We start from the raw sequence: 11032 nt of genomic DNA, 5'->3' as shown, positions 1-11032 counted from the left end.
AAAAACCCGAGCTCTGAAGCAAGCTTCCAGAAAATTGGAACGGAAATGGCGCCACACCAAACTGGAAGTCTTCCGACTAGCTTGGAAAGACAGTACCATGCAGTATCGAAGAGCCCTCACTGCTGCTCGATCATCCTATTTTTCCAACTTAATTGAGGAAAATACAAACAATCCAAAGTTTATTTTTGATACTGTTGCAAAGCTAACTAAAAAGCAGCATTTCCCAAGAGAGGATGGCTTTCACTTCAGCAGTGATAAATTCATGAACTTCTTTGACGAAAAGATCATGATCATTAGAAAGCAAATTACGGACTCCTCTTTAAATCTGCGTATTCCTCCAAAGCTCAGTTGTCCTGAGTCTGCACAACTCTGCCAGGACCTAGGATCAAGGGAGACACTCAAGTTTTTCAATACTATATCTCTTGACACGTTGATGAAAATAATCATGGCCTCTAAACCTTCAAGCTGTATACTGGACCCTATTCCAACTAAACCACTGAAAGAGCTGCTTCCTGTGCTTGGCCCTCCTATGTTGAACATAATAAACGGCTCTCTATCCACCGGATGTGTACCAAACTCACTAAAAGTGGCAGTAATAAAGCCTCTCTTGAAAAAGCCAAACCTTGACCCAGAAAATATAAAAAACTAATCGGCCTTTATCGAATCTCCCAATCCGCTCAAAATGTTTGGAAAAAACAGTTGCACAGAAACTCACTGCCTTCCTGAAGACAAACAATGTATATGAAACGCTTCAGTCTGGTTTTAGACCCCATCATAGCACAGAGACTGCACTTGTGAAGGTGGTAAATTACCTTTTTAACGGCGTCAGACCAAGGATCTGCATCTGTCCTCGTGCTCCTAGACCTTAGTGCTGCTTTTGATACCATTGATCACCACATTCTTTTGGAGAGATTGGAAACCCAAATTGGTCTACACGGACAAGTTCTGGCCTAGTTTAGATCTTGTCTGTCGGAAAGATATCAGTTTTTCTCTGTGAATGGTTTGTCCTCTGACAAATCAACTGTAAATTTCAGTGTTCCTCAAGGCTCTGTTTTAGGACCACTATTTTTTTTCACTATATATTTTACCTCTTGGTGATGTCATTCAGAAACAGAATGTTAACTTTCACTGCTATGTGGACGTCACACAGCTGTACATTTCGATGAAACATGTTGCAGCCCCAAAATTGGCCTGGCTAGAAGCCGGCGCCGACAGAGATGGCCGCCTCGCTTCGCGTTCCTAGGAAACTATGCGGTTGTGAAATTGTTAGGTTAGATTACTCGTTGGTTATTACCGCATTGTCGGAACTAGAAGCACAAGCATTTCGCTACACTCGCATTAACATCTGCTAACCATGTGTATGTAAAAATTTGATTTGATTTGATTTGAGGAAGTGGAGGTCGGYCAAAACAGAGATGCTTGTTCTAGGTCCCAAGAACCAAAGAGATCTGCTGTTGAATCTGACAATTAATCTTGATGGTTGTACAGTCGTCTCAAATAAAACTGTGAAGGACCTCGGCGTTACTCTGGACCCTGATCTCTCTTTTGATGAACAGACTAGACTACTGCAATGCTCTACTTTCCGGCTACCCAGATAAAGCACTAATTAAACTTCAGTTAGTGCTAAACACGGCTGCTAGAATCTTGACTAGAACCAAAAAATGTGATCATATTACTCCAGTGCTAGTCTCTCTACACTGGCTTCCTGTTAAGACTAGGGCTGATTTCAACGTTTTACTGCTAACCTACAAAGCGTTACATGGGCTTGCTCCTACCTATCTTTCCGAGTTGGTCCTGCCGTACATACCTACACGTACGCTACGGTCACAAGACGCAGGCCTCCTTACTGTCCCTAGAATTTCTAAGCAAACAGCMGGAGGCAGGGCTTTCTCCTATAGAGCTCCATTTTTATGGAATGGTCTGCCTACCTATGTGAGAGACGCAGACTCTGTCTCAACCTTTAAGTCTTTATTGAAGACTTATCTCTTCAGTAGGTCCTATGATTGAGTGTAGTCTGGCCCAGGAGTGTGAAGGTGAACGGAAAGGCTCTGGAGCAACGAACCGCCCTTGCTGTCCCGGTTCCCCTCTCTCCACTGGGATTCTCTGCCTCAAACACTATTACAGGGGCTGAGTCACTGGCTTACTGGTGCTCTTCCATGCCGTTCCTAGGAGGGGTGCGTCACTTGAGTGGGTTGGTTTTGTGCCGTGGGGGAGATCTTCGTGGGCTATACTCGGCCTGGTCTCAGGGTGGTAAGTTGGTGGTTGAAGATATCCCTCTAGTGGTGTGGGGGCTGTGCATTGGCAAAGTGGTGCGGTTATATCCTGCCTGTTTGGCCCTGTCCGGGGGTATCGTAGGACGGGGCCACAGTGTATCCCGCCCCCTCCTGTCTCAGCCTCCAGTATTTATGCTGCATAGTTTATGTGTCAGGGGGCTAGGCTCAGTCTGTTATATCTGGAGTATTTCTCCTGTCTTATCCGGTGTCGTGTGTGAATTTAAGTATGCTCTCTCTAATTCTCTCCTCTCTCTCTTTCTCTCTCTCGGAGGACCTGAGCCCTAGGACCATGCCTCAGGACTACCTGGACTGATGACTCCATGCTGTCCCCAGTCCACCTGGTCGAGCTGTTTCAACTGTTCTGCCTGTGGCTATGGAACCCTGACCTGTTAACCGGACGTGCTACCTGTCCCAGACCTGCTGTTTTCAACTCTCTAGAGACAGCAAGAGCGGTAGAGATACTCTGAATGATCAGCTATGAAAAGCCAACTAACATTTACTCCTGAGGTGCTGACCTGTTGCATCCTCTACAACCACTGGTATTATTATTATCTGACCATGCTGGTCATCTATGAACGTTTGGACATCTTGGCCATGTTCTGTTATAGTCTCCACCCGGCACAGCCAGAAGAGGACTGGCCACCCCTCAGAGCCTGGTTCCTCTCTAGGTTTCTTCCTAGGTTCCTGCCTTTCTAGGGAGTTTTTCCTAGCCACCATGCTTATATACCTGCATTGCTTGCTGTTTGGTGTCTTAGGCTGGGTTTCTGTACTGCACTTTGTGACATCAGCTAATGTAAGAAGGGGTTTATACAGTTGAAGTCGGAAGTTTACATACACATTAGCCAAATACATTTAATCTCAATTCTTCACAATTCCTAATTTAATCCTAGTAAAAATTCCCATTCCCGTCTTAGGTCAGTTAGGATCACCACTTATATTTTAAGAATGTGAAACGTCGAATAATAGTAGAGAGATGATTTATTTCAGCTTTTTATTTCTTTCATCAAATTCCCAGTGGGTCAGAAGTTTACATACACTCAATTAGTATTTGGTAGCATTGCCTTTAAATTGTTTAAACTTGGTCAAATGTTTCAGGTAGCCTTCCACAAGCTTCCCACAATAAGTCCTGCAGAGCTGGTGTAACTGAGTCAGGTTTGTAAGGCCTCCCTGCTCGCACACGCTTTTTCAGTTCAGCCCACAAATTTTCTATGGGATTGAGGTTCAGGGCTTGTGATGGCCACTCCAATACCTTGACTTTGTTGTCCTTAAGCCATTTTGCTACAACTTTGGAAGTATGCTTGGGGTCAATTGTCCAGTTGGAAGACCCATTTGCGACCAAGCTTTAATTTCCTGACTGATGTCTTGAGATGTTGCTTCATTATATCCATATCATTTTCCTCCTCATGATGCCATCTATTTTGTGAAGTGTCACCAGTCTCTGCAGCAAAGCACCCCCACAACCATGATGCTGCTCACCCCTGTGCTTCACAGTTGGGATGGTGGTTCTTCGCTTGCAAGCCTCCCTTTTTCCTCCAAATATAACTATGGTCATTATGGCCAAACAGTTTCTATTTTTGTTTCATCAGACCAGAGGACATTTCTCCAAAAAAGCACAATCTTTGTCCCCATGTGCAGTTGCAAACCATAGTCTGGCTTTTTTAATGGCGGTTTTGGAGCAGTGGCTTCTTCCTTGCTGAGCGGCCTTTCAGGTTATGTCGATATAGGACTTGTTTTACTGTGGATATAGATACTTTTGTACGTTTTCCTCCAGCATCTTCACAAGGTCCTTTGCTGTTGTTCTGGGATTGATTTGCACTTCTCGCACCCAAACTACGTTCATCTCTAGGAGACAGAACATGTCCCTTCCTGAGTGGTAATGACGGCTGCGTGGTCCATGGTGTTTATACTTGAGTACTATTGTTTGTATAGATGAATGTGGTACCTTCAGGCATTTGGAAAATCGCTCCCAAGGATGAACCAGACTTGTGGAGGTCTACAATTCTTTTCTGAGGTCTTGGCTGATTTCTTTAGATTTTCCCATGATTCCCATGATGTCAAGCAAAGAGGCACTGAGTTTGAAGGTAAGGCCTTGAAATACATCCACAGGTACACCTCCAATTGAATCAAATTATGTGCAATTAGCCTATTCAGAAAGCTTCTAAAGCCATGACATCATTTTCTGGAATTTTTCCAAGCTGTTTAAAGGCACAGTCAACTTAGTGTATGTAAACTTCTGACCACTGGAATTGTGATACAGTGAATTTTTGTGAAATAAATCTGTCTGAAAAAATTGTTGGAAAGATTACTTGTGTCATGCACAAAGTAGATGTCCTAACCGACTTGCAAAACTATAGTTTGTTTATCAAGACATTTGTGAAGTGGGTGAAAAACGAGTTTTAATGACTCCAACCTAAGTGTATGTAAACTTCCGGACTTCAACTGTAAATAACATTTGATTGATTGATTCTCTCCAAGCACTGTGAGGACCCCTATCAATTTCCTCTCATTACTGTATGTTGAAGTCAATCAACAAACACAATCACATTATTAAACATCAATTGATTTTACTCCTCGCTGGGACCAAATCATGCTGAATCTTTTGTTCTAACTGAAGGATGTTGTCCTAGCTTTTTTGTCTTCCCAGTCAAATCCTGTCCTGGTTCAAGCCTCTGAACACCTCAACTCATGCCTCATACCCTCATTCAATCACTGGCTTGTGATCCCTTTCCAACACTGACTGTGTAAGTCTCATTCCATAATATTCCCATAATATTGTAGCTATATGTTTAGGTTAAAATAATTCGTTTCTGATGATTCTTTTGAAACACACTTTGTGGTCTCCGTGCTTATACCGTTCCAGCGCCTATACCGTGGGTCTCCCATCCTCCTCAATTGTTCTATTCAACACAGCCTCGGTGATAGATAACGGTCAGACTGTTAGCCTGCTGTAAACGGTCAGGCTGTAAGCCTGCTTAAAACGGTCAGGGCTGTAGCCTGCTAGTAAAACGGTCAGGGCTGTAAAGCCTGCTAGTAAACGGTCAGCGGCTGTAAGCCTGCTAGTAAACCGGTCAGGGGCTGTAAAGCCTGCCTGTAGTAAACGGTCAGGGCTGTAAGCCTGCTTGTAAAGCAGTGTCAGGGGCTGGTAAGCCTGCTAGTAAAACAGTCCAGGGCTGTAAGCCTGCTTGTAAATAACGGTCAGGGCTGTAAGCCTGCTAGTAAACGGTCAGGGCTGTAAGCCGCTTGTAACGATCAGGGCGTAAGCCTGCTTGTAAACAGTCAGGGCTGTAAGCTGCTTGTAAACAGTCAGGGCTGTAAGCCTGCTTGTAAACAGTCAGGGCTGTAAGCGTGTGTTGTGTGCTGTGTGTGTGTGTGTGTGTGTGTGTGTGTGTGTGTGTGTGTGTGTGTGTGTGTGTGTGTGTGTGTGTGTGTGTGTGGGTGTGTGTGTGGTGTGTTGTGTGTGTGGTGTGTGTGTGTGTGTGGTGTGTTCCTAAACCTCTGTTTAAGGAGCTGTGTGTGTTGTGTTGTGTGTGTGTGGTGGTGTGTGTGTGGTGGTGTTGTCTTCCTCTGTTTTAAGGAGCTGTGTGTGTGTGTGTGTGTGTGTGTGTGTGTGTATGTGTTGTGTGTGTGTGTGTGTGTTGTGTGTGTGTGTGTGTGGTGTGTGTGGTGTGGTGTGTGTGTGTGCGTGTGTGTGTGTTGTGGTGTGTGGTGTGTGTGTGTGTGTGTGTGTGTGTGTGTGTGTCCGCTACTCTCTCTGTTTAGGAGCCATGTGTGTGTGTGTGTGTGTGTGTGTGGTGTGTGTGTGTGTGTGTGTGTGGTGTGTGTGTGTGTGTGTGTGTGTGTGTGTGTGTGTGTGTGTGTGTGTGTGTGTGTGTGTGTGTGGTGTGTGTGTGTGTCTGTCCTATACCCTCTGTTTAAGGAGCTTGTGTGTGTGTGTGTGTGTGTGTGTGTGTGTGTGTGTGTGGTGTGTGTTGTGTGTGTGGTGTGTGTGTGTGTGTGTGTGTGTGTGTGTGTGTGTGTGTGTGGTGTGTGTGTGTGTGTATGTGTGTGTGTTCTGTCCTACCCTCTGTTTAAGGAGCTGTGTGTGTGGTGGTGTGTGTGTGTCTAACCCTCTGTTTAAGGAGCTGTGTGTGTGTGTGTGTGTGTGTGTGTTGTTGGTGTGTGTCTGTCTACCTCTGTTTAAGGAGCTGTGTGTGTGTGTGTGTGTGTGTGTGTTCTCCTCTGTTTAAGGAGCTGTGTGGTGTGTGTGTTGTGTGTGTGTGTGTGTGTGTGTGGTCCTACCTCTGTTTAAGGAGCTGTGTGTGTGTGTGTGTGTGGTGTGTGTGGTGTGTGTGTGTGTGTGTGTGTGGTGTTGTGTGTGTGTGTGTGTGTGTTGTGTGTGTGTGTGTGTGTGTGTTGTGTGTGTGTCCTACCTCTGTTGTAAGTGAGCTGTGTGTGTGTGTGGTGTGTGTGTGTGTGGTGTGTGTGTTTGTGGGGTGTGTGGTTGTGGTGTGTGTGTGTGTGTGTGGGTGTTGTGTTGTGCGTGTGGTGTTGTGTGTGGGTGTTTGTGTGGTGTCGTGTGTGGGTGCCCTTACCCTGCTGTTTAGGAGAGCATAGATGAGTGGTGCGGTCTTTTTGTTGTTGGCTCCACCCTCCTCCTGACAGCTGAGAGAAGAAGGCTACAATGTCTACTGTTGTCTGTAGTGGGGACTGGAAGTTCTTCAGCTTCGGCTCTGCTTGTCCGTGGCAGACGACACAACAGTGGTCAGAACCAGTCTGTGTCATTGTCTTCACTGAAAGACAGTTGGAGGTCCGTAGCTCACAACAAGACAATGCATTCAGGCGTGAAACCTCTCCATTCTGCACATCCCCAAGGTAACCACTCACAGAGCGATCAGGTAGGCTGGACAAAATGAAGGAAAGCCAACATCATGTGTCCTATCAGGGCTTGGCTCCACCACATCAAACAGGTTCAATGCATCTTTGTATAAAATTCTACAGAGTGTCTGGAACTCTAATTGGAGGATGAGAGCACCATTTCCTCACGAGATATTCCATATTTGGTGTTTTGGTTGGTGGTGGTGGAAAACGCATCTCAGGCGTCGCTCCAGAATCGTCCCGTTAGTGTTTCTGCGGGTTGAGATCTGAGTGACTGAGACCTGACCCTAAGCAATGATGGGGATGTTTAATTGCTTATTAAGCTCAGGAACCTCACCTGTGGGGAAGCACCTGATTTCAATTGTACGCCTCATTTTAACTGTTCAGCGTTTCCATTATCTGTTGTCAGTTTACGCCGTAATGTCATATCACTTTACGTCAACATCCCGACCACAATAACAACATTATCTGACGTCAACATCCCAACGCAAATAAACATTATGTTTGATCAACATCCTGACAACATACAACATTACATCTTAACGTGCAGAATCCCGACCACAAAAAATATCTACAACATCCCAATAACTTCTGACGTCAACATCCCAACCACGAATACAACAATATCTTACTTCAAACACCAACGCACAATAGCAAACATTATCTACGTCAACATCCCCACCACAATAACAACATTATCTAACTTCAACAATCCCAGACACAATACAACATTATCTTGACGTCAACATCACCATCGCACAATACAACATTATCTTACTGTAACATCCCGACCAACAATACAAACATTATCTTACTTCAACATCCCGACAAGCATACAACATACACGAACATCGACAATAAATTACTTTACTGCAACATCCCGACCACAATACAACATTATCTTACGTCAACATCCGCGACCGAATACAACATTACTCGAACATCGACCCACAATATCGATCACGCAAACTCTGCTAATTATCTTCTGTTATCATTGTAACTCTTACAGCACACAGATATTCTTCTATGGTCGTTTGGGGCCTCGTTCCACCATCCCGATCTTGTGAAGAATTCACATTCCTATAATCTACAGTGAAATGAAGGAAACGGGAGCACAGAGGATCAGGATGGTGCATCCTCTTCATCCGCATCTGCTACTGGTGTGGTTCGATTTAATTATTCTTTTCTCCTATGATCATTCTTTGTCACTACTGAGTGACGACTGTCCGTCATGATTCTCCCTGCCTCATTCATTCCACTCCTCTCTGCTCATTCATTCATCTCTCTGCTTCCTGCCATCATTCATTCGCATCCTCTCTGCCTCATTCATTCCACTCCTCTCTGCCTCATTCATTCCACTAACTCTCTGCCTCATTCATCCACTGCCTCTCTGCCTCATTCATTCACCTTTGCCGTCACAATTCCTCTCCTTGTCAACGGTGTGAAAACCATACGGAGAAAACTAGCACTGGCAATCTAGCCCGCAATCTATGCACCACACCAATATACACTTCCAGCAATATATCCACCATATCTATCACCACAATAATAATCACCGGCAATATAATCACCGACAATCTATCAACCAAATATCATCCCACAAATAAAATATCCCACAATCTATCACCACAAATATCACCACAATCTACACCACAATATATCACCACAATAATATCACCACAATCTATCACCACAATATATCACCGCAATATATCACCACAATCTATCACACATCTACTCACCACAATATATCACCTCAATATATCACCACAATCTATCACCCACAATATATCACCACAATATATCACCACAATCTATCACCACAAATATATCACCCCAATATATCACCAACAGATCATTCACCACATATATATACAACATCTATCACCAATATATCACCCACAATATATCACCACAATCTTATCACCACAATATATCACCGCGAATATATCACCTACAATCTATCACCACAACATAATCACCACAAATTATCACCTTATCAAATCTATCAAATCATCACAATATATTCAACCGCAACTATATCACCACAATATATCACCTACAAGTCAAATGTCTACTGTTTGCAGATCTGGTGCTTTCTGTCACCAACCAAGGGAGGTCCTACAGCAGCACCTAGAATCTTTCTGCAGCAGACTTTGACAGACTGGGCCTGAAGTAATCTCAGTAAGACCAAAAATAATCAGTGTTCCAAAAAAGGTCCAGTTGCCAACACAACAAAAACATATCCCATCTAGACACCGTTGCCCTAGAGCACATAAAAAACAATCTGAGAGACAAGACAAGGCAAGCAAGGGCATTCTACGCCATCATATGGTTGTGAGGTTTGGGGTCCGCTTCACCTCAATCCAATAATTCACAAATGGGAAGCACATTCTGGGCAAAAAATATTTCTCAGTGTACAACGTAAAACACCAAATAATGTATGCAGAGCAGAATTAGGCTCCGCTTATGATCAAAAAATCCATAAAAGAGCCGTTCAATTCTACAACCACACTAAAGGAAGTGATTTCCCAACCTCTGTTCACATACACAAACAACGCCACCAGAGACCCCAGGAACGCAGCAACAAATTAGACCCGAACCAAAACAAAAAGATAATTAACTTGACACATAGGAAAAGGTAAATTAACAAAAAAGCAGAGCAAAACTAGAATGCTATTTTGGCCTAAACAGAGAGTACCAGTAGGCGATAACCTGACACATGTGACCTGCGCCCAACTTAGGAAAAACTTTGACTATGTAACAGACCTCAGGAGATAGGCCTTGGCTATTGAGCGAAAGGTCCTCCGTAGGCAAGACTGGGCTCTTCAAGAGAAGACAGGCCTGATGTTACACTGCCAACGAAAAATGAGGTGGAACTGATCTGCTGCATTCCTAACTTCCCTCCAAATGTATGACCCATATTAGAGAGACATATTCGTCCCTCAGATTACAACAGATCCACAAAGAATTCGCAAAACAAATCCAATTTTGATTAAACTCCCCATATCTACTGGTGAATACCACAGTGTGCCAATCCACTGGCAGCAAGATGCGGTGAACCTGTTGTCAAACAAAGAAAAGTGGGCAACCAGTTGAGAACAACCCACCATTGTCAATACAACCCATATTATATGTGTTGATTTATTTCTTCCCTTTTGTACTTTAACTATTTGCACATAGTCTAGAACTGTAGATAGCATCATCATTCCCTTTGGAATGGGTAGTGGTAATGTTTAAAGGTTTCAATTTTTGTTGTTTATTTCACCTTTGGTTATTATCTAGTTAACTTGCTTGGATACAATGTTAAACATGTTTCCCATGCCAGATAAAGGAGGAGAGGAGGAGAGGCTTCAATGTGATGTATTATAATGTGATTTAGCTTCGTTTTGGGTTCTAAACCGGGTAAGCGTTGTTTCCGTTTCAAGACGTAATGAATAACAACCCAGCGTGGTGGTATTTGTGTTATAATATTGTATAAATTATACAAATACAGTATAATTCCCACATTGTCACGATCGTTGTAATGCCAGAGAACCCAGGGACAGCGGGAGTAGAGTTCCACATCATTTATAATAAATCAAAACTTCACCAAAACAAAAAAAACAAAAACTAATTAAGAACAAACGAACGTGCCACACAGGCAACTCAATGTAGACCAAGATCCAACACACGAATGAGGAAAAATTTGGCTACTAAAATACGATCCCACATCAGAGAACAACGATCAACAGCTTGCTCTGATTGGGAACCAATATCAGGCCAACATAGAACATACAAAAACCTCAACATACAAAACGCTAACATACAAAACTAGGCCGTACTCACCCCAATCACACCTGACCTACCAAAATATATAGAAAAACAGAGATATCTAAGGTCAGGGGCATGAACCCCATTATGTT

The 11032-nt window shown here is 43.6% G+C and overlaps 1 protein-coding gene across 1 annotated transcript in view; it reads right to left on the bottom strand.

The window, feature by feature from the left end:
• LOC112077203 (protein Niban 1-like) overlaps positions 1–7034 on the bottom strand; it is a gene marked incomplete at its 3' end in the record, with an annotated part of 35032 nt that extends 27998 nt beyond the window's left edge. The window contains 2 exon segments of the mRNA XM_070441602.1: positions 6380–6411; positions 6845–7034. Coding sequence (XP_070297703.1) covers positions 6380–6411; positions 6845–7034 — 222 coding nt within the window.
• Between the last annotated feature and the right edge of the window lie 3998 nt (positions 7035–11032).

Source organism: Salvelinus sp. IW2-2015, unplaced genomic scaffold, assembly GCF_002910315.2.
Source record: "Salvelinus sp. IW2-2015 unplaced genomic scaffold, ASM291031v2 Un_scaffold4381, whole genome shotgun sequence".
NCBI lineage: Eukaryota > Metazoa > Chordata > Actinopteri > Salmoniformes > Salmonidae > Salvelinus > Salvelinus sp. IW2-2015.
The sequence above is the reverse complement of the archived record's forward strand: the minus strand, read 5'-3'. Positions and strand labels throughout refer to the sequence as shown.